We start from the raw sequence: 25,147 nt of genomic DNA on the forward strand, positions 1-25,147 counted from the left end.
CAGGAGGGAAACTGAAATCATTCCCTGCCTTTGCAGCAGCACTGCCACATCCCTGAGTTGCTTTTGTGCTCTTTGCATCCTAGGAAGAAAGTCTGCAAGTAGCCTTTAGAGCTTCCAAAGGACACCTGGGCTCAGGGGGCTGTGTGGGAAGGGATTCAGGGCAGCTCCTCAGGGCTTTTGATGTCTCCATCCCCAGTCCAGCCCTGCTTCAGCAGAGGTCAGGTTAACACAGAACTAGCACAGGAGCCAGCAGCAATCCAGAGGGAATGCCTTCAACAGATGTGTTCTGGAGCAAAGCTGCACTGCCTGAGCACAGCCTGCTCTGGCCAGCAGGGTCAGGGGAGTGGTGCTGAGGCCACACCTCGAATACTGGGATCTGGTTTGGGCTCCTCACTCCCAGAAGGACATTGAGGGGTTGGAGCGGGTCCAGAGAAGGGCAACAAAGCTGGGGAAGGGTCTGGAGAAGAGGGCTGGGGAGGAGCAGCTGAGGGAGCTGGGGGTGTTGAGCCTGGAGAAGAGGAGGCTGAGGGAGACCTCATTGCTCTCTGCAGCTCCCTGAGAGGAGGCTGGAGCCAGCTGGGGCTTGGGCTCTGCTCCCACGGAACAAGGGACAGGATGAGAGGAAATGGCCTCAAGTTGCCTCAGGGGAGGTTCAGGTTGGCCATGAGGAACAATTTCTTCCCCTTGAGGGTTGTCAAGGCCTGGCCCAGGCTGCCCAGGGTAGTGGTGGAGTCCCCATCCCTGGAGGGGTTTCAGAGCTGTGGAGATGTGGTGCTGAGGGCCATGGCTCAGTGGTGCCCTGGCAGTGCTGGTTAATGGCTCTTGCCCTCCCCAGCTTCCTGTGGTTCTTCCTACAACACATCTTGCTGCTGTCACAGCTCACAAGATGTCAGGGGTTGGAAGGGACCTCTGGAGATCTTCCAGTCCAACCCCCTGCCAGAGCAGGAGCATGGAATCCAGCACAGGTCACACAGGAACACATCCAGACAGGGCTGGGAAGGCTCCAGAGAAGGAGACTCCACAACCTCTCTGGGCAGCCTGCTCCAGGGCTCTGGGACCCTCCCTGTGCAGAAGTTCCTCCTCATGTTGAGCTGGAACCTCCTGTGCTGTGGTTTCCATCCATTGCCCCTTGGCCTATCCCAGGGCACAGTGAGCAGAGCCTGGCCCTGTCCCTTCCTTCCTGACCCCCAGCCCTCAGCTATTGACAGACATTGATCAGATCCCTCTCAGCCTTCTCCTCTCCAGACTGAACACTCCCAGGGCTCTCAGCCTCTCCTCCCCAGGCAGTGCTCCAGGCCCTTCAGCATCCTTGCAGCCCTCCCTTGGACTCTCTCCAGCAGATCCCTGTCCCTCCTGACCTGGGCAGCCCACAACTGGATGCAATATTCCAGGGGAGGTCTCAGCAGGGCAGAGCAGAGGGGGAGGAGAACCTCCCTGGCTCTGCTGGCCACACTCTGCTGAATGCCCCCCAGGACCCCCTTGGCCTTCTTGCCCCCCAGGGCACATTGCTGTCCCCTGCAGAACTTGCTGCCCACCAGCACCCCCAGCTCCTTCTCCTTGGTGCTGCCCTCCCAACCTGTCCCTCTGTGTCCTCACAGATCAATCCTCTGTCATATGGCAGCGTGGTACAGACCTACAGGCTGCCAACCTACAGCTGCTACCCTAAGGACTCCTGGGCATCCCTCTGCAAGAAGCTGTTCCTTGGGGAGCTGATCTACCCTTGGAAGCACAAAGGAGAGAAGCAGGACTGAAGGCAGCAGTGAAGCTTGGTCAGCAAACCATGTTGGATCCTCCTGCCTTTGGACCAAAGCCTCACCTGAGCCCTGATGCCTGCCCTTAGGGGCTGGGCAGGAGGTGGGGCAGTTTTTTGAGGCAAGTGTTTTTCAATATGATTTTCCAACTCTCCTCTTCCCCTCACACTCTGTCTGTGGACTATGCTGGGAAGGCTTCTTGAAGCCAAAGCTGAAACCCTTCAGTGCCTCCTGAGAGCAGCGTTTGGTGTGGGTGAGGAAGTACCTCCTGAATGGATGGATGATGATGATGGTGATGGTGATGATGATCTCCTTCCATGTGAGCACCCAGGGCTGTGTTAAATCAGCCCTTAGGGAGCTGCAAAGCCACAACACTGAGGTGCCAAAGGGTATCTTGGACCTTTTCTGCTTCAGCCTTCAAGCTGGATGATGAAAGCCAGGCTGGAGGCTCAGCTGGTTGAGTCCTGCACTGGGTTGTCTGTCCTCAGGGGGGGGGTTTATGCTTCTCTTCGTGGCTGAGATGGGGTTCAGCCCCACAGCACACCCCAGCAGTGGGGCTGGAGGCCCAGAACTCAGCCTGCTCTACCTTGGTGCACTTGGGGGGGTCAGCTACCTGTGCTGGAAAGCAGAGTCCTTTGTGGGGGCTGAGCCCTGAGCTGACACCAGAACTGATGTGCTGAGCATAGGGCTCAGCCCCCAGGCTGCTCAGCTCTGCAGCCAGAGCTCTGCCAGGGCTCTGGGCTCCTTCCCTTGGTGCCAGTGCCAGGCAAACAGGGCCAGCCCTGGCTGGAGGGGCTTGGCTCTGCCAGAGGAGAGCAGCAGCTCAGCTCTTGGACAGCTTCCCCAGCCCAGGGAGTGTGTGCTGTGTCATCACAGTGCCACTGCACCCTCCTCTTGCTCAGGGCCCAGCTGAGAGCCTGCCCATGTGGTGCCTCAGCTTTTGCACCTTGTGACAGTGGAGGGGTCTGGAAGTCATCTCAGAGGTGGGGCATTGAAAGCCACTGCAGCTGCAGCCAGGTTTTCCTTGGCAGAGAATTCCTGCTTGGGATGCTACCCCCTCCATGGGGTTTGGTGTCCTGCACTCACTGTGCTCTCACTTTGGTGTGAGTCTTCCATCCCCTGTCTTGGGGAGGATGCTTCTGAGCACAGCACTGTGATGTCCCACTGGGTACTTTGTGGTGTGACACAAGAAGGACCTGGAGCTGCTGGAGAGGGGCCAGAGGAGACCATGAAGATGATCAGAGGGCTGGAGAAGCTCCCCTGTGGGGACAGGCTGGGAGAGTTGGGGCTGTGCAGCCTGGAGAAGAGAAGGCTCCAGGCAGACCTCAGAGCAGCCTTCCAGGACCTGAAAGGCTCCAGGAGAGCTGGGGAGGGACTTGGGACAAGGACTGGGAGTGGCAGGATGAGGGACAATGGCTTTGAGCTGGGAGAGGGGAGAGTGAGAGTGGAGAGGAGGAAGAAATTCTTTGCAGTGAGGGTGGGGAGACACTGGCACAGGTTGCCCAGGGAGGCTGTGGCTGTGCCCTCCCTGGAGGTGTTGAAGGCCAGGCTGGATGAGGCCTTGAGCAGCCTGGGCTGGTGGGAGGTGTCCCTGCCCATGACAGAGGGTTGGAGCTGGATGATCTTGAAGGTCCCTTCAAACCAACCCATTCTGGGATTCTAAGTGTTTCTCTCCACTCCAGGCATGAACAACTCCAGGTTGTGACAGCCTGAAAGGTGTTTTCCACTGCAGCTTTATTCAGAATCCTGGGGACCCATCCTGAGTGACACTCAGCAGAGCAGATCCACACCTCCTGTCCCTCTCATGTTTCCAGTGCAGCTACTAAATGACATCAGTCTGCTGCTTCCTCCCACGCCTGCACCCTTTGCTTTGCTGCCTGCTGCCAGAACCTGGATTATTTTTGGTCTTGTGAAAATAATGCTCCTAATATCCTGGCTCTGAGATCTTACTGGGAGCCCAGACAGACAGCACGCCAGGGTCCTAACTGTGGCTGTCCTTTAGGATCAAGTGACCCAAAAGCCCCAGGGACAGCACAGAGCCATGCAAACCAGCAAGCCTGCTCTGCCTGTTGGGAACCTGCCAGGCATATTGGGTGCTCCAGTGCTGGGTCCCTGTGTGAGAGGCTGATACTGCCTGGGGGATGGTAAAATCACAGCATGGCAGGGGATGGAAGGGACCTCTGGAGAGCATCCAGTCCAACCCCCCTGCCAGGCAGGGCACCCAGGGCAGGGCACACAGGAACACATCCAGGTGGAGTTGGAAGCCTCCACAGAAGGAGACTCCACAACCTCTCTGAGCAGCCTGCTCCAGGGCTCTGCCACCCTCACAGTGCAGAAATTCTTCCTCATGTTTAGATGGAACTTCCTAGGGTCAGGTTTGTGCTCATTGCTTGAGCTCTTGTCCTGTCCCTGGGGAGCACTGAGAAGAGTCTGGCCCCAGCCTGCTGACACCCCTGAGATATTTGTAAGCATTCACCAGACCCCCCCTGAGCCTCCTCTTCTCCAGCTCCCTCACCTGTCCTCACATGAGAGCTGTTGCAGTGCCCTCAGCAGCTCAGTTGATTCCAGCCCTGCTTTGGACTTCTCCTCACACTGCCACCAGCTCAGCCTGGATGTTCTGCACCAGAGCACTGGAGCTGGGACCTGACAGCCCAGCTGGGAAGTGACCAACCCTTGTGGGTACAGTTCTGTGCCATGCAGAGCTGCTGCCTGAGCTCTCTTGCTGTTCCTCACCCTCAGCATTCTCCTTCCCACCTTGGTGTCTGAGCCTAGGAGTCTGTCCTGCTGGCTGCCTGCCATGGCTCTCCTCTTCCTCTCCAGTCTCTGCTGAGCAAGACTCTGCCCCCACCCTTTTCCGACTGCACAGGGACAGGACAACAACTGAGCAGACATCCTGAGCTGGGGGCTTGGACCTGAGCTCACCTCTCTCATTAGGAGCTGGGGTCAGCAGCATCTTCACAGCAGCACAGACTGGCCCAGTGCTGCCATTTCCTCAGGGAAGAAGCTGCAGGGGGGGTCAGGGTCTCATTTATTTACTGGGGTCAGTTCTGGGCTCCTCACTCCCAGAAGGACATTGAGGAGCTGGAGCAGGTCCAGAGAAGGGGAACAGAGCTAGGGAAGGGTCTGGAGAAGAGGGCTGGGGAGGAGCAGCTGAGGGAGCTGGGGGTGTTGAGCCTGGAGAAGAGGAGGCTGAGGGAGACCTCATTGCTCTCTGCAGCTCCCTGAGAGGAGGCTGGAGCCAGCTGGGGCTTGGGCTCTGCTCCCTAGGCTCAGGGGATAGAAGAATAAGAAATGGCCTGAAAGTGTGCCAGGGGAGGTTAGGTTGGAGAGGAGGAGAAATGTCTTTGCTGCAAGAGTGGTCAGGGACTGGAAGAGGCTGCCCAGGGAGGTGGTGGAGTCCCCATCCCTGGAGGTGTTCCAGAACCCTGTGGCCATGGCACTTGGGGCCAGGGTTTGGTGTCCATGGTGGGGTTGGGCTGATGTTGATGAGCTTGGAGAGCTTTTCCAACCCAAACTATGCTGTGATGCTATCCTCAGGTCCAGATTATCAGTCCTTGGATGAGAAGTAGTTAAAGATTTCAGGTCTTCTGGCTCCCAGCACATATCCCTCCCAGCAGCCCAAGCAGTCTTTGCCAACCATCATCCAAAGGCTGTAATTGTGCAGATTTCTTGTGGTACTTCATTTCCTTATGATTATTTCTTCCACTTTGTGTTTCCCAGTGCTGGCCCCAGGCTCTTGCCCCCCACAGCTCCTTTAGCTCTTGCTGAGCATTGCTCAGTCCCCTCTGGGGCTGCTCTTCTGCAGGCTCTCAGCCCCAGGGCTCTCAGCCTTTGCTCCTCACAGAGCTGCTCCAGGCCCCTCAGCAGCTCTGCAGTCTCCCCTGGACTCTCTCCAGCAGTTCTCTGTCTCTCCTGAACTGGGGAGCCCAGAACTGGGCCCAGGACTCCAGATGTGGTCTTGCTAGGGCAGAGTAGAGGTGGAGGACAACTTCCCTTGCCCTGCTGACCACACTCTTCTGAATGCACCCCAGGACCTGGTTGTACACCACAACAGAATCACAAACAGGTGGAGCCTGGAAGGAGCCTCTCAAGATCATCTGGTCCAATCCCCTTACTCCAGCAGGGCCACCCAAAGCCTGCTGCCTAGGATCATGCCCAGTGGCTTTTGGCTGTCTCCAAGGGTGGAGATTCCAGCACCTCCCTGGACAAGCTGTGCCAGTGCTTGGTCACCCTGACAGGAAAGAGGTGTAGAGGTGTTCCCTGCTGCTCAGACAGGGTTTGGGGTGTCTCAGTTCCTGCCCCTTGCCTCTGGTCCTGTCCTGGTGTTACACTGAGCTAGGAGTCCCCACAGCTCACAGCTCTGCGTCAAGGTGGAGATCTGCAGCCCAGTGTTGTCCCTCTCCTGAGCAGCCCCACTCAGGGACTTTGCTGCCTCTTTGCCTTTTGGGGGGTATCTAAGCCCCAGATAGGGTGGGGGGTGGTATCATGGACTCAGGTACCTGACCTCCTACCCAAACCTTGGATCTGAATTGGATGAGGCTGTGAGCAATCTGCTGTGGTTGCAGCTGTCCCTGCTGACTGCAGGGGGGTTGGACTGGATGAGCTTGGAAGGTTCTTTCCCACCCAATCCAGTCTGGGATTCTTGTGTGGTCTCCTGATCTGCCTTCCTGCTTCAGAAGTGTGCTCTGCATCTGGGTCACCAAGGGGAACAGTTTGCTGCTTCCAAGGGTCTGTCCCCTTTGCCTGGGCAGCCTCACCTCCTGTCCTCATCCACCTCTGGGCCTGGACCTCAACCCAGAAACACTCCAACTCCTCCTGCACTGTGTCAGTAAGCTACAGGAGGAGGTTACAGGACATGGTGAATGCTGCAAGAGACAGAACCTAACCTCTTCAGTTCCACTTGGGGGATGGAGCCCAGGAGCAGGTGGAAGGGCTGGTGGCTGCTTGGTGGGGAAGCATCACAGAATTATTGAGGCTGGAATAGAGCTCTGAGATCATCAAGTACAGCTTATCACCTACCACCACCAGGGCAAGCAGACCAGGGCACTAATGGTCTGTGTTGGAAGGGACCTCCAAAGCTCCTCCAGCCCAACCTCCTGCACTCAGCAGGGACATCCTCCACTAGATTAGGTTGCCCAGAGCCCTGTCCAGCCTCACCCTGGAATACCTCCAGGGATGGGGCCTCAACCACCTCCCTGGACAACCTGTTCCAGTGTTCCAGCAGCCTCCTGGTGCAGAACTTGTTCCAGAGCCAGGTCCTGCTGTACACTCACTGTGCATGGAGGGGCCCTGTGTGTGTCTCCCCTCCTGAGTGTGCTTTGAGCATCTGGCTCAGGGGAAATCACAGAATCCCAGCAGGGTGAGGTTGGAAGGGAGCTCTGGAGCTCCCCCAGCCCAAGCCCTGCTCCAGCAGGGCACCCACAGCAGCTTGCCCAGGAGCACAATGCCCAGGGGGGGTTGGAAGCTCTCCACACAAGGACACTCCACAACCTCTCTGGCCAGCCTGCTCCAGCCCTCCAGCACCCTCACACCAAACAACTTTCTCCTCCTGCTCACATCCAACCTCCTGCCTGCCACTTTGTGCCCCTTGCCCCTTGTGCTGGCCCTGGGCACCACTGAGCAGAGTCTGGCCCCAGCCTCTTGCCCCTCCAGCTCACAACTGTTGCAGCTGATCCTTCTCCTGAGAGTGTTTCCTGGTTTTAAATAAAGGATTTTGCAAGAAACATTGCGAGCTGAGTTGCAGGTCTGTGTGTGTGCAGCTGGCAGTGCTGGGGCTCAAGCAGCTCATTTTCTCTTTGCCTTCACATGAACTACCAAGTGCTGAGCAGCACCAAGGCCCTGTTAGGTTTCAAATGTGCCCATCTGAAGGTGACTCCCCTCCCAGCACAGCACTCCAGCTTCCAAAGTCCAGGAACAAGCTCTGGCCCTGTCACCAGCTCTGTGCTCACCATGGCACCATTTCTGTAGCCAGAAGGACTGGGCAGAGCTGTTCTGGGTGCCAGCAGGGCTGTGCCAGCAGGTCCACACAGCTGGGACCAGAAAGAGTCTGCATGTACTGGTTGGAAGTGCTTGTGTGAGGGAGCTTTGGGATGGAGAACCTCTGAAGATTGAGTCCAACCCCGCTGCCAGAGCAGGGCACATCCAGGTGGGGTTGGAAGGTCTCCACAGAAGGAGACTCCACAACCTCTCTGGGCAGCCTGCTCCAGGGCTCTGCCACCCTCACAGCACAGAAGTTCCTCCTCATGTTTAGATGGAACTTCCTATGGTCAGGTTTGTGCTCATTGCCTCTTGTCCTGTCCCTGGGGAGCACTGAGAAGAGTCTGGCCCCAGCCTGCTGACACCCCTGAGATATTTGTAAGCATTCATAAAGCCTCCCCTCAGCCTCCTCTTCTCCAGACTGCCCAGCCCCAGCTCCCTTCAGCCTCTCCTCAGATGAGAGACTGGTGTGGAATTTTTGATGAATTCAACCTTTTAATCAGGACTTAAATGAAATAAAATGTTGGGAGGCAAATGCAGCTCTTCTAGAGTCACCACCCAGCACCCTTGTGGCTGCCTCAGCAGTGTTAGCTGTCAAAGTCCTGACTAGAGGCTCGGCTGGTCCAAGCAGGCTCAGCCACAGTCCTGAGGCCTTGGGGGGATAGTTAGCAGATCTCTGCTGTCCACACACAGAAGGTGAAGAGTGCTGGAGCATGATGGGCCTGTACCCCCATCACTGCTTTCACCCTGCACTGGCCCATGGGCATGGAGCTGAGCAGGTCACTGGCATCTGTGAGGTCCCTGCACCCCCTGACCATGTCCTTGCTTGTCCACTGTCACCAAAACTGGGGTGGACCCAGCACCCCACGGCAAGACACAGCCCTTTCCAGCCCTCCCAGGACCTCCTATGCTCCAGTGGAGATGTTTTCAGGGTGGTTTGGCAGTGATGGGCAGTGAGGTTAACAGGAAAAGGATCTCACCCTGCACCCATCCCTCTAACTGGACCATAGAATCATAAGAATCATTCATTAATTTGGGCTGGGAAGGATCTTTCCAGCTCATCCAGCCCAACCCCTGCAGCCAGCAGGGACAGCTGCAGCCAGAGCAGGCTGCTCCCAGCCCCACCCAACCTGCCCTGCACTGCTGCCAACCATGGGGCAGCTCCCACCTCTCTGGGCAGCCTGGGCCAGGCTCTCCCCACCCTCACTGCCAAACATTTCTCCCTTCTCTCCACTCTCAGTCTCCCTCTTTCACTTCCAACCATCCCCCCTTGGCCTGTCCCAACAGGCCCTGAGAAAAACTCTGTCCCCAGCTTCCTTCTGGCTTCTTGAAGCACTGCAAGGCCACCAGAAGGTCTCCCTGGAGCCTTCTCCTCTCCAGGCTGAACAACCCCAACTCTCCCAGCCTGGCCTCCCAGCAGAGGGCTTCCACCCTGCCAGCACTGCTGTGGCCTCCTCTGGCCCTGCTTCCACAGCTCCCTGTCTGTGCTGAGGACTCCAGAGCTGCCCCAGCACTGCAGGGGAGGCCTCAGCAGGCACAGCAGAGGGGCAGAATCCCCTCCCTGCTGCCCACACTGCTGGGGACCAGCCCAGGTCCCTCTGGCTGGATCCCATCGCTCAGGTGTTTCACCTGCAAACTGCTGCGGGTGCCTCAATCCCACTGCGCAGGTCATTGATGAAGACACAGGAGACAGCTGGTCCCAGTAGGGACCCAAGGGACACCACTGGTTTCGACCTCCACCCGGCAGTGTTCAGAGGGCAGAGGGATCTATGGCCGTGCCGCAGCCCTCCGAGGCCGCAGCGCTGTCCTGCCGCCGGTGTCCCGAAGCACGGCTCCCGCCACGGCCTCGCTCTCCCATCCTGCTCCGCGCCGCAGGGCACGCCGCGACCCACGCTCCGCCCGCTCCGGCCGCACCGGGCGTGGCCACCTTTGATCGACGTCTATCGGAGCCTATGGAAACAACTCAGCCGTGCTGGGGCGTGGCCAGCTTTGACAGACGCAACTCTGAGCCTATGGAAGGGGCTCAGCTGCGCCGGGGCGTGGCCAGATTTGACAGACGAGACTCTGAACCAATGAGAGCTGCGGCAGCCGGGCGGGGGGTTGGTCTCTGCCACCGCCTCTCCTCGGCCCCTGCGGGCGCTGCGCGAAGGCTGCGGCCCTGGAGGGGCTACGCGGCGCGGCCCGGCCCGGCCCCGGTGGTCCCGGCCCTCAGGTGGGTGAGCGGGCGCGGGCGGTGCTGAGCTCTGGCTCGACGGGTTCGGGCCGCGGGGCTTTGGTGGGGCGGCGGCGCTTTGTGGGGGCGGGCGCGGGGGCTTTGTCAGCGGCGGGGGGCGCTGAGGAGCCGGTGGGGCCAGGCACCTTCTCCTCCCCTCCTCCTCCGCCCCATCTCCTCCTCCTCCCGCCGCAGGTCCCCAGCGCGTCCCTGGGCGGAAGATGCGAGGCGAGGCGGAGGGCCGGCTGTGAGCTGCGGCGGGGGCAGAGGCCCGGCGGTGTCCCCAGAGCGGGGCCGGAGCCCGCGCTCAGGCCGGCGGCCGGAGGATGCGGATCGAGCCTCCCCGCCGATGAGAGGGAGGATGGGAACCCAGGGCAGCCCGGTGAAGAGCTACGATTACCTCCTCAAGTTCCTGCTGGTGGGGGACAGCGACGTGGGCAAGGGGGAGATCCTGGAGAGCCTGCAGGACGGGGCCTCCGAGTCCCCCTACGCCTACAGCAACGGTAAGGGAGCTGGGGGGCAGGATCCCACCCACCCGCGGCCTCACGGGGGGCCCCGGGCCGGAGCGGAGCTGCAGCACCGGTGACTGGCAGCAACAGGGACCCGTGCGACGGGTTAGTGCCCGCGGGGGGGTGCAGCGGTGGGGCGGGAGGGCTTGTTTTGCTTTTTTCTTTGTTTATTTTCGCTCCCTGGGAGCGCAGCGTGGTTTCCCAGGGGCTGTGCCATGGGGAAGGCCGTGGCTGTGCTTTAAAATCGTCAACCTTTGCAGGAGGATTTGGCCGGTGAGGCAGCGGTGGGGTCGTGCCCGGTGTAATCGCTGGGATGCCCGCATCCCGCAGGGCAGCCGGACCCTTCCCGGGCAGAGCTGTGCCCAGACGCCCTGCTGCCAGCCCCGCGCTGTGCCGGAGGAAGCGAGGTCTGTAAAACAAAAGAACTGAAGCCTGCTGTCCAGGCCTGAGCGGCTCTCGCTCGGTAGCTGCCTATCGCGGTCCGCCTCCCGCAAACATCGAGGTTTCTAATGGAGCCCATGACAGACCATTAACTACGGTGTCACAAGACCGTAATTAAGAGCCAAGGAGTGGCGCTGTGCTATTTCCTGCGTCCCCTCGCCGCGGCTAAAGCATGACATAGCCTGGCAGGGTGCAGGTCCTGGGCTGGTTTTCAATCTGTCATCCTTCCTGCCCCCCCCCAGCCTCCATGCGAAATAAGGTCCCCAAGGGCCTCGACAGAGGCCATCCCGTTCAGCCCCTGCATCATCGCTGGAGCAGGTGGTGCTTAGCGTTGCCTGTAAGCAGGAGGCTGAGCCACATGGGCTGCTTGTCAGTGCTCTGCCTGGGAGCTGGCTGGATTCAGAGCGTGGCTTGGTTCCTCACCCTGTGCTCACTCCTCACAGCTACTCCCAGCTCTGGAGGAGCTGATGCAAGCAGGCACCTGCTCTGCAGAGATTTACAGGGAGGTGGTGACTCAGAAGCCAGGCTGCTTGTGAAATGAGAGCAGCAAATCTGGGAATGAGGAGGTTGTGGCAGCACTCATCCCCTTGGGTGTCTGGCTGGGCCGGTGTGGTTTGCCTTCGAGGAGGTGCTTGGCGCTTCTGAGCTTCCCTGAAGAGAGCTGGGGACTCCGCTGCCTCATCTGGGAGCTGTGGAGCTGCTTTTTGGGGTTCAGGTTGGCTAAGCAGAGAGGGGTGAACAGTGTGGTGGATGGAAGTGAGGTGTTAAAGCTGGAGCTGGCTGCTGGTGGCAGTGGCTGTGAGCGCTGTGCTGAAGTGGCTGATGCAGGAGTGAGCGATGAGTGCGACTGCAGAGGGAGTTGGTGGTGGCCTCTTGAATACCTTCATAAAGCTTTGTCTCTGTACCAGCTGTTCTATAACACTATACCCTCAGCTTTCCTCTGGAGATGGAAGTCTCAGTGAACTCATTTTCAGAAGCTTCTGTGGGCAGCTGAACCCATTGCTGACCAGAGGAGGAGGTCACAGCCTGTTCCCAGTAGTGCATGCCCTGGCGGTCTCTGATTCTGGTGTTCCTGCAAAGCCTTTGGGATAAGCAGAGGGAGTGGCTATGAGATCTGACTGCATTTGACACTGCTGATGGTCCTGGCAGCCTTGGCAAGCAAACTCCCTCCATCCCTGGCACAGCTGGGATGTGTGCAGTGATAGGGCACAGGTCTCTGCCAGCCTGCTTTCAGCCAGCCTGGGCAGGGACCATCCCCTGATGGGAAGGACACTTAGATGTTGTCAGCAGCCTGTGTCTGGCTTCCTTTTTGACACATGCCTGAAGCTGTCCCAAAACTGCCATGAGGGAATGTTACCCAGAGCCTCTTTTACTGCTTGTGGCAAGGGGGGCAGTGGTCTCCTGGGTTGCATTAAGAAGAGTCTGGCCAGCAGGTCAAAGAGGGCTCTCCTCCCCCTCTACTCTGCCCTGGAGAGACCACATCTGGAGTATTGTGTCCAGTTTTGGGTTCCCCAATTCAAGAGGGGCAGGGAACTGCTGGAGAGAGTCCAGTGGAGGCTACAAGAATGATGAAGGGACTGCAACATCTGTGTGAGGAGGAAAGGCTGAGAGCCCCAGGGCTGGTTAGGCTGATAAAGAGCAGCCTGAGAGGGGATCTGATTAATGTCTATCAGTATCTGAGGGGTGGGAGACAAAAGGAAGGGGCCAGGCTCTTTTTAATGGTGCCCTGTGACTGGACAAGGAGCAGTGGATACAAACTGGCACCCAGGAGGTTCCACCTCAACACGAGGAGAAAATTCTTTGGTGTGATGGTGCTGGAGGCCTGGAGCAGGCTGCCCAGAGAGGTTGTGGAGTCTCCTTGTCTGGAGAGATTCAAGCTCCATCTGGATGTGTTCTGGGTGACCCTGCTCTGGCAGAAGGGTTGGGATCAATCTTCAGAGGTCCCTCCCAACCCCTACCATTCTATAACTCTTAAGTGTATCCTCATCCCCTCCCAGACCTCACATCCCAGAGTGAAATAACTTTTCTATCATCATCTACTACATGTTTGATCTGTCCACCTTGTTCTAGCTTGATCCTGTGGTTGGGACAGCACTTGTCAAGCAGAGATCCCTGCTGGGGAGGGGTGAAGCTGTTGTTCCCTCCCTGTCTCCTTGGGGTCTGCTGCTGTGACTGTGGCCAGTTCCAGCTGTTGTCACACAGGGCTTTGAAGTGACATCTGACAAGGGTTGTCCTTCCAGCTCTCTAAGAGTGATGCTCTGTAAATGAAGCTCTGCAGTTTTGCTGCTGGACGCTTGGCCTCTAGAAAAGAGTTTGAGGTCTCCTCTCTGTGGGCATCTGGGTGCTGGAGCAGTGGGCACAGAGGATGAGGCAGCCCTTGTCCTGCCAGCACTGCTTCTGCCAGCTGTCAGCAGGCAGCCTCTGCTTGCTTGAGTCCAGGACAGAATCAGTCAGGGTTGGAAGGGACCACAAGGATCATCTAGTTCCAACCCCACTGCCATGGGCAGGGACACCTGGATCTGAAAGCTTTGGGTACAGCAGGAGCTGTTTCACTCTGCAAGCCTCATAGATGCTTCTGTCCAACCTTTTTCAAGATCCCTGAGCAGAAGCACCCAGCCCAGCCCAGCGCCTCCTGCTAAATCAGGCACCTCTCAAATTAGACACCCTGGTTCCTGCTGGCTGCAGCAGGACCTCAGCAATGTCCTTTATTTAAATCAGTGTTAGAAATTCAGCTGCTCCAGAGGAGCAGTTGCTTGTGTGGCCAAGAAGGGCAATGGTGTCCTGGGGTGCATGAAAAGGAGTGTGGCCAACAGGTCAAGGGAGGTTCTCCCTATCTGCTCTGCCCTAGGGAGGCCACAGCTGGAGCACTGGGTCTAGTTTTAGGCTCCCCAGTTCAGGAGAGACAGAGAACTGCTGGAGAGAGTCCAGGGGAGGCTGCAGAGCTGCTGAGGGGCCTGGAGCAGCTCTGTGAGCAGCAAAGGCTGAGAGCCCTGGGGCTGAGAGCCTGCAGAAGAGCAGCCCCAGAGGGCAGCTGAGCAATGCTCAGCAAGAGCTAAAGGAGCTGTGGGGGGCAAGAGGCTGGGGCCAGACTCTGCTCAGTGGTGCCCAGGGCCAGCACAAGGGGCGAGGGGCACAAAGTGGCAGGCAGGAGGTTGGATGTGAGCAGGAGGAGAAAGTTGTTTGGTGTGAGGGTGCTGGAGGGCTGGAGCAGGCTGGCCAGAGAGGTTGTGGAGTGTCCTTGTGTGGAGAGCTTCCAACCCCCCCTGGGCATTGTGCTCCTGGGCAAGCTGCTGTGGGTGCCCTGCTGGAGCAGGGCTTGGGCTGGGGGAGCTCCAGAGGTCCCTTCCAGCCCCACCCTGCTGGGGTTCTGGGGTATGAGTCAAGGTTGCTGTTGGCCTTTGCAGTACAGGGCATGAGTGATGTCCCTGCCCATCGCTGAGGCTGAGCTGCAAATCCCTGGGTGCCAACCTTCTGCTGACATGGGAACAGCATTTTGAGGAGGCAGTTGAGGTCCAGCTGTCACCTTTGTGGTTTTTACTAGGCTCATGCTGAAGTTTCTGAGGAGCATGAGGCCTGCAGAGAGCTTATGCCCTGTGCCTGGATGTTGTCACCTCCCAGCCAGGAGGGTTTGTGACTGAGCTGTGCTTACTTTTTTGCTTTCCCTTAGCAATCCACAAAGGCCCTGAATTAAGCCTTAGTGGTGGTGTGGTAGACGTGGGCTTTTGGGAGAACATCCATGTTCTGGGTTCCCGCTGGTGTTCCCCTGCCCAGCTTTCAGTTCCCTGGCATTCCACATGCACAGTGGTGGCTGCAGGCTGCCACCCGTGGAGCCCCACAGCTGCTCTGAACCCCTCGAGGACCTCATCTGGGAGCTGCAGGTCCTGCCTGTGCCCCCAATGCCCTCTTCTCTCAGCACACACTCCTGCTCCTGGGGTGCAGGGGGGGCTGCCCTGGCCCCTCTGCTGTGAGCTGTGGTGTCAGGGCTGACTCAGGGCACAGGTGCTTGCCCTCCCCATGGCTGTGAGTCAGAACACTGAGCACTTGTCACTTCCATGCTTAAACTGCTACCTGGACTCTGTCCTTACCCATCCCCAAGTGCTAAAGCAGGACAGAAACATAGAATCAGAGAATGGTTTGGGTTGGAAGGGACCTTAAAGATCCCATGGGCAGGGACACCTCCCACCAGCCCAGCTTGCTCAAGGTCTCATCCAGCCTGGCTGCAAACACCTCCAGGGATGAGGCTTCCACCACCTCCCTGGGCAACCTGTGCCAGTCTCTCACCACCCTCACTGCAAAGAATTCCTTCCTCTTCTCCACTCTTAATCTCCCCTCTCCCAGCATAAATCTGTCTCTGGTTGCAGGGAGGTTTTGGACAGGGAGGTGTGGTGGAGCTGTGTGTGAGAGCAGGGAGGTGTCCATGCCCTGCAGGAGGAGGATGAAGCTGTCCCTCACCTGAAGGCCCTGTGGCTTTGTCACTGCTGTGTCTCACATCCCCAGTCCTTCATGTGCCTGTGCTGAAATGATCCTGCCCAGCTGGTTTGTTGGCTTGGCTGAGAGCTGCATGCAGAGGGGGTGAGTCAGGAGAGGACTCCCTCATGGGAAGCAGGCAGGAGTGCCAGCACTGCTCCAGCAGGCAGTGCCCAGAAATAGGGCCAAGGGCTGCTGCCACCACACAGTGGTGAGGGTGCTGGGCTCCAGCCTCACGTGATGGGAGCCTTCCCCCTCACCTGCTGCTGCTCCCACAGGAGAGGAGCAGTGTGTGCCAGGGGGAGAGGAGAGCATGGGTCTGAGCAGATGGCTTGGACTGGAAGGGGGATGGGATTTTCCCCCCCCTCCCTCCCTCAGCTTATACTGAGAAAGTGATGAGGACCAAGCCTTATGGCCCCACTCTGATCTCCTGAAGATAAAGCCAAAAGGAAAGCCTTGCCCTGCCCTGCTGCTGAGAGCCCCAGTGCCTTCTCTCCACCCCATCCCTTAGCAGGGCTTAGTGCCTTTGTCACAGAATCACAGAACATGAGGGGCTGGAAGGGACCTCTGGAGCTCATCCAGTCCAACCCCCTGCCAGAGCAGGGGACCCAGGGCAGGGCACATAGGGACACAGCCAGGAGAGTCTTGAATGTCTCCACACAAGGAGACTCCACAACCTCTCTCGGCAGCCTGCTCCAGGCCTCCAGCACCCTCACAAGGACAAAGTTTTCCCTTCTGTTCCCAGCTTGCCCCCAGTGTCCCTTGGCCTGTCCCTTGACATCCCTGAGCAGAGCCTGGCTCCAGCCCTGCACATCTTTATCCCCAGCACTGAGGGCAGCCCTCAGGCTCCTCTGCTCCCAGCTCCCTCAGCCTGGCCTCCCAGGAGATGTTCCACTGCCTGCAGCAGCTCTGTGCCTCTGGGATGGACTCTCTTGAGCAGTTCCCTGAGGTCCTTCTTGGCCTGAGGGACCCAGAACTGGACACAATATTCCAGAGGTGTCCTCAGCAGGGCAGAGCAGAGGGGCAGGAGAACCTCTCTGACCTACTCAGCACACATTTATTCAGGCACCATCCTTAGAGCCTCTGCTACCCCACTGCTATCCACATCCCAAGGAAACGTTGGGCTGAAGGCTGTGGAAGTGTTTGGTTGCAGATAGCTGCCAGCAGGTCTTGTAGCTCAGATCAACACTGGATCTTTCCCATGAGCTCTGTGCCCACAGCAGCAGTGAAAGGAGTTCTGCTTTTGGGTGCTGAGCCCTATGTGTGCAGGGAGCAAGGGCTGGGGCAGGGCAGCTTCCTGCCCTCTCCCTGGCCAGGAGAGCAGGGGCAGAGAGTGTTAATGAAGGGCAGCTCAGTCCTTGGAGCTGGTCAGGACCCTCCTCACCACTGCTGTTTCATCACCAGTTTGTCTGTTTCAGTGACCCACATCCTTGGATGTCTTTTCCCTGGGGTTGTTTTTGTGCAGCTGTCTAAATCTGGAGCTCCCTCAGCTGTCCCTTTAGAGGTTTCTTTGCTATCACTCTCTCCTTACCTCCTGTGACCCCCACCACAGTCACCAGGGTGCAGCCAGAAACATCACCTGGAGGGCTGCTCTGCTCTGCTCTGCTCTGCTCTGTGGCAGTCTTCAGGTTAGTTATTTGCCAGCCAGGAGATCATCTGTGCCACAGCCAGCAGGGGAGGAGGAGAGGGGTGGCCTGGTCTTGTCTCCTTGGTGCCACAGAGAGATGAGTGCACCCTCAGCAGGTTTGCTGATGGCACCAAGCTGTGTGGGGCAGCAGACAGGCTGGAGGGAAGGGATCCATCCAGAGGGACTTGGACAGGCTGCAGAGGTGGCCACAAGACAACCTCATGAGGTTCAACAAGACCAAGGGCAAGGTCCTGCAGCTGGGTCAGGGCAATCCCAAGCACTGATACAGGCTGGGCAGGGACTGGCTGGAGAGCAGCCCTGAGGAGAGGGACTTGGGGGTGCTGGGGGATGAGAAGCTCCCCAGGAGCCAGCAGTGAGCACTTGCAGCCCAGAGAGCCAAGCAGAGCCTGGGCTGCAGCAAGAGAAGTGTGGCCAGCAGGGCCAGGGAGGGGATTCTGCCCCTCTGCTCCACTCTGCTGAGACCACACCTGGAGCTCTGTGTCCAGTTCTGGAGCCTCTGTTCCAGGAAGGATCTGGAGGTGCTGGAAGGTGTCCAGAGAAGGGCCACGAGGATGAGCAGAGGGCTGGAGCTGCTCTGCTGTGAGGAGAGGCTGAGAGAGTTGGGGTTGTGCAGTCTGGAGAGGAGAAGGCTCTGAGGAGACCTTCTTGTGGCCTTCCAGGATCTGCAGGGGGCTACAGGAAAGCTGGGGAGGGACTCTTTAGGGTGTGGGGTAGGGATAGGACTGGGGGGAATGGAGCAAAAGTAGAAGTGGGGAGATTCAGATTGGATGTTAGGAAGAAGTTGTTCCCCATGAGGGTGGTGAGAGACTGGCACAGGTTGCCCAGGGAGGTGGTGGAAGCCTCATCCCTGGAGGTTTTTGCAGCCAGGCTGGATGTGGCTGTGAGCAACCTGCTGTGGTGTGAGGTGTCCCTGGCCATGGCAGGGGGGTTGGAACTGGCTGAGCCTTGAGGTCCCTTCCAGCCCTGCCAGATCTATGATTCTGTGTGGGGAGGTGCTGCTTCTGCTCCCTGCCTGCCCAGCTTCCTGGAATGACCAAGGAGATGGGCTCCTGCTTCTCACCCACAGCCTCTGTGTTTGCACAGTGGAGGTCCTGCCACACTGCTGCAGAGTTTCCAGCACTGATCTGATTTTCCTTACTGCCCTGGAATACTGCATCCAGTTCTGGGCTCTCCATGAGGGCCAGGGATCTACTGGAGAGAGTCCAGTGGAGGCTATGGACATGAAGAGAGTGGAACATCTGATGAGGAAAGGCTGAGAGCCTTGGGGCTGGTTAGTCTGGAGAAGAGAAGGCTGGGAGGGGACTTATCAATGTCTATAAATATCTGAGGGGTGGGGAGCAGGATGAAGGTGCCAGGCTCTTGTCAGTGGTGCCCAGTGATAGGATAAGGAACAAGGTGGAACCCAGGAGGTTCTTCCTAAACATGAGGAGAAAGTTGTTTGGTGTGAGGGTGCTGGAGGCCTGGAGCAGGCTGCCCAGAGAGGTTGTGGAGGCTCCTTGGGAGAGATTCAAGCCCCATCTGGATGTGTTCCTGTGTGACCTGCCCTGGGTGACTCTCCTTGGCAGGGGGCTTGGACTGGATAAGCTCCAGAGGTCTCTTCCAACCCCTGCCATGCTGTGATTCTCCCAAGCCCTAATGAAGGGTGGGCTGAGCAATTCTACTGTAACCTCCTGCAGCTCCTCTAAGGACAGGACCTTCCTCAGTTCCTGACAGCATCCAACCTTCCTTTCTTGAGCATGCAAGGAGCCATTGCTGGGTGGAGCTGAGTGCTCTGAAACCTCAGGTGGGGCCAGCACTGGTGTGGTGTGGTGTGGTGGCACCTTCTGGGCATGGGCAAGAGAGCTGCAGATGTTGAACATGAGCTTGAGATGGCAGCTGAGTGCTCATCCCAGCACTCCTGCAGTGTGGCAGGGCTCTCTGTGGCTTCAGTGGGGAGGGGAAGCTGATCTTGGAAGTGGGGGGAAGCATCAGTCCTGGTGTTGCTTTGCTGCCTCCTCCTCCTCCTTCCCTGGCCACTTGCCCCCAGGGTGTTTCAGGCAGAGTTCCACCTGTGTTGTCTGCCAGAGCAGTGCTGTCCCTGTCAGTGCAGACAGGAGCTGGGCCTGTCCTGCTGTTTCAGATGCTGCAGGCCACTGGAGAGTGCTGCTTGTTTCCTGGCATGTCTGGATGGCTTGGAAGCAGCTTGTAGTTGGAGCTTTTTAGCTCTCTGATGCAAGGAGAACTGAGGCCAAAACCTCCTTGAGGTTGCCACCAGGTCCCTGCAGTGCCATGGAATGGATCTGTGGGGAATGCCTCAGCTGGACCACACTGGTGGTGCTGCTGGAAATCTCTGCCAGTGGCTCAGGGAGTGCAGAGTGGCTGTTGCAGCAATTCCCTGCCTCTGCCAGCACTTCCATCAGTGTCCTTCAGGGATCTTTGGTTCCAGTTGTCAGCAGGGATGCAGAGCTGAGCTCAGCAGCACAGACTTTGGCTCAGCAGCACCTCAGCATCTCTTCTTTCTCCATTGTTTACTACTTGGGCTGTGCCTGAAAAGTCTTTCCAAACCCACAGCACTCAGCCTCCTCCTCTGCTTGATGTGGGACTGAATTAAAATGAGACAAACCCCAAAGCAAACAACCAACCAAACAAAAACTCCATCAAACCAAACCCCAGCCCCCAAAGTGGGTGCCTGGCAGGTCTGGATGTCTTCTGCTCTCTCTCAAAGCAGGATTAGGGATGCACAGCGCTGGAGGCTGTTGGGCTTGCAGCATTCCTCAGGAGGGTAAAGCCATCCAGAGGGATCTTGACAGGCTGGAGAAGTTGGCCAGTGCCAGCTGTGTGAGGTGCAACAAGTCCCAGTGCAAGGTCCTGCAGCTGGGTCAGGCCAACCCCAGGCACAAATCCAGGCTGGGTGCAGAGTAGGTTGAGAGCAGCCCTGAAGAAAGAGCCTTGGGGGTGCTGGGTGCTGAGCAGCTCCCCAGGAGCCAGCAGTGCCCTCCTGCAGCCCAGCAGGCAGCTGTGTGCTGGGCTGCAGCCAGAGGAGTGTGGGCAGAGGGCAGGAGAGGGGATTCTGCCCCTTGGCTCTGCTCTGCCCACACCTCACCTCCAATCCTGCCTCCAGCTCTGCTGTCCCCAGCAGCAGAAGGACACAGAGCTGTGGAGTGAGGCCAGAGGAGGCCACAAAGATGCTGCAAGGGCTGGAGCAGCTCTGCTGTGAGCACAGGCTGAGGGAGCTGGGGGTGTGCAGCCTGCAGAGGAGAAGGCTCCAGGGGCACCTCAGAGCTGCCTGCCAGGACCTGAAGGGATCCTGCAGGAAGGCTGCAGAGAGACTTTTGCTGAGGGGGTCTGGAGCCAGGCCAAGGGGAATGGTTTGGAGCTGAGGCAGAGCAGGGTTAGAGTGGAGCTGAGGAAGAAGTTGTTGAGTGTGAGGGAGGTGAGAGCCTGGCACAGGCTGCCCAGGGAGGCTGTGGCTGCCTCCTGCCTGGGGGTGTTGAAGGCCAGGCTGGATGAGGCCTTGAGCAACCTGGGCTGGTGGGAGGTGTCCCTGCCCAGGGCTGGGGTTTGAAGTAGATGCTCTCTGAGGTTCCTTCCAACCTGAGCCATTTGATGGTTTTGTGGTGGTTTTCTCAAGCTGGGGACCTGTTCTCCAGAGTTCTGGAGTGCCCTGGGTGGTTCTCACCACCTCTAATGCCCTGTGTGCAAGCTCTGCATGTGCAGGGCTGGGAATGTGTTGGTGATCCCCAGAGGTGATGTGAGCTGAGCAGGCTTGGGCTGGAATGGGTGGAAGGATCTGCTGTGAACTGGGTTTGGAAGTTTTGCTGTGGTTTTGATTTTCACAAAGCAAGAAGGCTTTGCTCTCTCCACACCCCACCATGGTACTGTCCACTCCTCTTCATGTGGGAAGTGTCTTGCTTGGTTGGTAGCTCTAAGCCACATAGGAAAACCCATGGAAAAGGTCTCCTCCACCTCCAATTTGTCTCCTTCAGTTTTTGTTTCCAGCTGTTCTTGGTGTTTTTTCCTATGGTGGCCTCCATCTCTTCAGTCACAGAGTGGTAGGGCCTGGAAGGAAGCTCTGGAGGTCATCTAACCCCCCCACACTGCTCCAGCAGGACACCCACAGCAGCTTGCCCAGGAGCACAATGCCCGGGGGGGTTGGAAGCTCTCCACACAAGGACACTCCACAACCTCTCTGGCCAGCCTGCTCCAGCCCTCCAGCACCCTCACACCAAACAACTTTCTCCTCCTGCTCACATCCAACCTCAATTTGGGCTGAGATTGGAGGGTTTGCAAACCTGATTTCAGGCTGCTGGGCTTCTGTGAGGTGTGTGGAGGGCTGTTTGCTCTGCCAGGTGGTCCTCTGAGGGCAGGGAGGGACTGCTGGGTGCATGGAGCAGTGTCTTGTAGGTCTCTGAGACTACAAGAAACACCACACCAAAATGTGAGATCATTGGCAGCAGCTGCCCTGCTGCTTCCAGCATGGAGCAGTCCCTTTCTGTCATAGAAACAGGGAATGGGTTGGGTTGGAAGGGACCTTAGAAGTCATCAACTCCAACTGGAGCTGGAGTTTGGAGTATATGATTGTGTCGGTGTGAGCTGAAATTCCCCCCCCACTGACAATAACCAGGCTAGCCCAGTCTGGAAGCAAATGAAAAGCTGTATTTACAAGCAGATGAAATGCAATGAATATGTACAAATATACAAAATTCACAACATTTACAAATATATACAATCAACAGAAAAAGCACAACCAATCTCCCTTTGCTTCCCCCCAAGGGGACCCTCCCAAAGGGGCCTCTCTCTCTCCCAGGAGCTTCCCCCCAGACCCCCCTGGACAGAGAAGCAGAGTTAGTTAAGCAGAAAGTTGTTAACTTAGCTGCCAAGGTCAGTGTGTTATCTTCAGCCAGAAGAGAAGAAGAAACAGCAGCCAGACAGCCCAGCAACTGCCCCCACTGCTGAACACAGAATGAGCAGAGTGCCTACTTTGTTTTGGGTAATAGTTCTTAAACATTTCTATCTATCCAATGGAAGTGTTTAGAACAATCAGTATTTTGCTTTCTTACACCCAATAGTGACTTATTTACATTCTTTCACTTTCTCTGTTCTGAACTTTGCAAGGAAAAATTAAAAAGACAGTTTCAAACCATCACAATGATCTCTTAGGTCCCTTGAGATCAGGGGCAGGGACACCTCCCACCAGCCCAGGCTGCTCCAGGCCTTCAACACCTCCAGGGAGGGAACATCCAACCCTCCCTGGGCACCCTGTGCCAGTCTCTCCCCACCCTCATAACGGAAAACTTCTTCCTGGCACTCATGGCTGGTGCAGAGAGACCACAACATTCAAATCCATGGTGGGTGCTCTCCATAGCTGCTCCAGGAGCTCCTCAGGTGCCCCCACATGGTCCTTAACCCACCTCTGCCCAGCTGAGATGCTGGAGCCTTCCTCCTGGCTGTGCAGCCTCTAGCCTGGAGGTGGCTGCATCACTTCTGGCTGCCTCTGGTGCCTCTGTGTTGCAGTGTGACAAACCCTGGAGGTGCCAACCAGTGCTGGGCAGGGGGGTGTGGATGCAGGAGGGGCTGTGGGTGTGTGTCCCACTGCTTGGCACCTGCAGCCTGCTCTGTCTGGATCCCTGTGCAGGAGCCAGGAGCAGGAGTGCAGCCCAACTTCTCAGCATAGAACCATGGAACTGTTTGGGTGGGAAAAGCCCTCCCAGAGCACCCAGTCCAACACCAACCCAACCCCACCCCACCATGGGCACCAAACCACAGCCCCAAGGGCCATGGCCACAGGGTTCTGGAACACCTCCAGGGATGGGGGGGACTCTACCACCTCCCTGGGCAGCCTCTTCCAGTCCCTGACCACTCTTACAGCAAAGACATTTTGCCTCCTCTCCAACCTAACCCTCCCCTGGCACACTTTCAGGCCATTGCCTCTTCTTCTGTCCCTTTGTCCTTGGGAGCAGAGCCCAAGCCCCAGCTGGCTCCAGCCTCCTCTCAGGGAGCTGCAGAGAGCAATGAGGTCTCCCTCAGCCTCCTCTTCTCCAGGCTCAACACCCCCAGCTCCCTCAGCTGCTCCTCCCCAGCCCTCTTCTCCAGACCCTTCCCCAACTCTCTTGCCCTTCTCTGGACCTGCTCCAGCCCTCAATGTCCTTCTTGGGGTGTGGGACACATCAGGCTGGTGGTGTTGCCAGAGGCCTGGTGCTGTGGAGCAGCTTTTCTGCCTTGATGGCACTGAGTGGTGTAAGGGTGGAAGGTGAAGCTCTTCCATACCCTGCTGCTGAAGGTACTTTGGAGAGGGATTTTTGGAGTGTTGTGGGTTGGGGTTTTTTTTGTCCCCAAGCCTGTCTGGGTGTTTGCATGGTGGAGCCAGCCACAGGGCAGATTGTTATGGTGGCCTCTGCTTCTCCTCACAGGCTTCTCTTTGTTGCTGCCTGCAGCTGTATGGTTTTGATGGAGCTCTGGGCTGCAGAGCATGAAGCAAACCCTTTGTTGGGTGTCACTTCTGTGCATCAAATCATTCTTGATTCTCTCCACAAGCACCATCCCCACTCAGCAGCCCCACAGCTCTTGGCTGTGGCCCTGGCCTCCCGGGTGGCCACTGAGATGCTCCCAGGGTTAGGAACAGATTTGCTGCTGGCTCCAAATGCCATTCTCAGCTGCAGCTGTCATCCTTAACTGAGTCCAGAACAGAGTTCCTCTGTGCAAGGACCACCTAGCTGCTGAAAATGCTGGAATGTGGAGCAGGCAAGGTGGAAGTGAAGCCTTCTGCAATTCTGGGCTTCCTAGAGGTCTCCAAATGGTGGTGTTCCTGTTGGCTGCTTGCAAAGCCAAACAAGCAATTACCTGTCCATCACCCTCCCCTGCAGTCCCTGAGCTCTAGATGAAAGTCATAGAAACATTAGAGTGGTTGGGACTGGAAAGGGACCTTAAAGGTCATCCAGTGCCAACCCCCTGCCATGGGCAGGGACACCTCCCACCAGCCCAGGCTGATCAATGCCTCATCCAGCCTGGCCTTCAACACCTCCAGGGAGGGCACAGCCACAGCCTCCCTGGGCAACCTGTGCCAGTGTCTCCCCACTCTCACTGCAAACAATTTCTTCCTCCTCTCCACTCTCACTCTCCCCTCTCCCAGCTCAAAGCCATTGTCCCTCATCCTGGCACTCCCAGCCCTTCTCCAAAGTCCCTCCCCAGCTCTCCTGGAGCCCCTTCAGGTACTGGAAGGCTGCTCTGAGGTCTCCCTGCAGCCTTCTCTTCTCCAGGCTGCACAGCCCCAACTCTCCCAGCCTGTCCCCACAGGGGAGCTTCTCCAGCCTCTGATCATCTTCATGGCCACCTCTGGCCCCTCTCCAGCAGCTCCAGGTCCTTCCTGTGCTGGGGAGCCCAGAGCTGGAGGCAGTGCTGCAGGAGGGGTCTGAGCAGAGCAGAGCAGAGGGGCAGAATCCCCTCCCTGTGCTGCTGCTCTCCTGCTCTGGCTGCAGCTCAGCACACAGCTGGCTCTGGGCTGCCAGGGACCATTGCTGGCTCCTGGGGACTTTGTCACCAACTGACACCCCCAAGGCCTTCTCAGGGCTGCTCTCAGCCACTCCTCACCCAGCCTGGATCTGTGCTTGGGATTGCCCTGACCCAGCTGCAGGACCTTGCCCTTGGCCTTGTTGTACTTCATGAGGCTGCCTTGTGCCCAGCTCTGCAGCCTGTCCAGGTCCCCATGGATGGATCCCTTCCCTCCAGCTGCCAGCAGGGCCACACAGCTTGATTTCAGGTGCCTGGGAACAAAATGTTGTGAGCAGCCTTTTTGTGAAAGGCTTCCAGTCCACATCAAAGCAATCCCAGTTGAGGTGAGGCAGATGGGAGTGGAAGGTGGAGCATATTTTTCAGGAGCATCTACAAACTGGGGTACCTTCAGCAAGTGGAAGGTGTTTTCCTGCTCAGGATTCTGGAAGAGGCTTTGCAGGTTGTTGGCTGCATCCTACAGAGCTGCCAGGCAGCTCTCTGCAGCTCTCAGGAGCTCTGGGATGTGCTGAGCATCACTTGAGGATGTGGACTCCTGGCTGTGTGCATGGGGCTGAACTCCTCAGCCCAGAGCTGGGTTGAAGTACCTGAAGGGGCTCCAGGAGAGCTGGGGAGGGACTTTGGAGAAGAGCTGGGAGTGGCAGGATGAGGGACAATG

The 25,147-nt window shown here is 57.7% G+C and overlaps 2 protein-coding genes across 3 annotated transcripts in view; both read left to right on the forward strand.

The window, feature by feature from the left end:
* PIGQ (phosphatidylinositol glycan anchor biosynthesis class Q) overlaps positions 1-1,860 on the forward strand; it is a 44,055-nt gene extending 42,195 nt beyond the window's left edge. The window contains exon 10 of the mRNA XM_054391063.1: positions 1,599-1,860. Within this exon, the coding sequence (XP_054247038.1) occupies positions 1,599-1,751 (153 nt within the window). The 3' untranslated portion in view covers positions 1,752-1,860. The remainder of the gene's footprint in view (positions 1-1,598) is intronic.
* An 8,428-nt stretch (positions 1,861-10,288) lies between these two features.
* Positions 10,289-25,147, forward strand: part of RAB40C (RAB40C, member RAS oncogene family) — a 45,910-nt gene continuing 31,051 nt past the window's right edge. Inside the window, exon 1 of one of the 2 annotated variants that reach the window (XM_054390966.1) lies at positions 10,289-10,442. In XM_054390966.1, the coding sequence (XP_054246941.1) occupies positions 10,289-10,442 (154 nt within the window). The remainder of the gene's footprint in view (positions 10,443-25,147) is intronic. The other variant, XM_054390968.1, reaches the window with a different exon arrangement.

This window comes from Indicator indicator, chromosome 22 (genome assembly GCF_027791375.1).
Source record: "Indicator indicator isolate 239-I01 chromosome 22, UM_Iind_1.1, whole genome shotgun sequence".
In the NCBI taxonomy this organism is placed as follows: Eukaryota; Metazoa; Chordata; class Aves; order Piciformes; family Indicatoridae; genus Indicator; species Indicator indicator.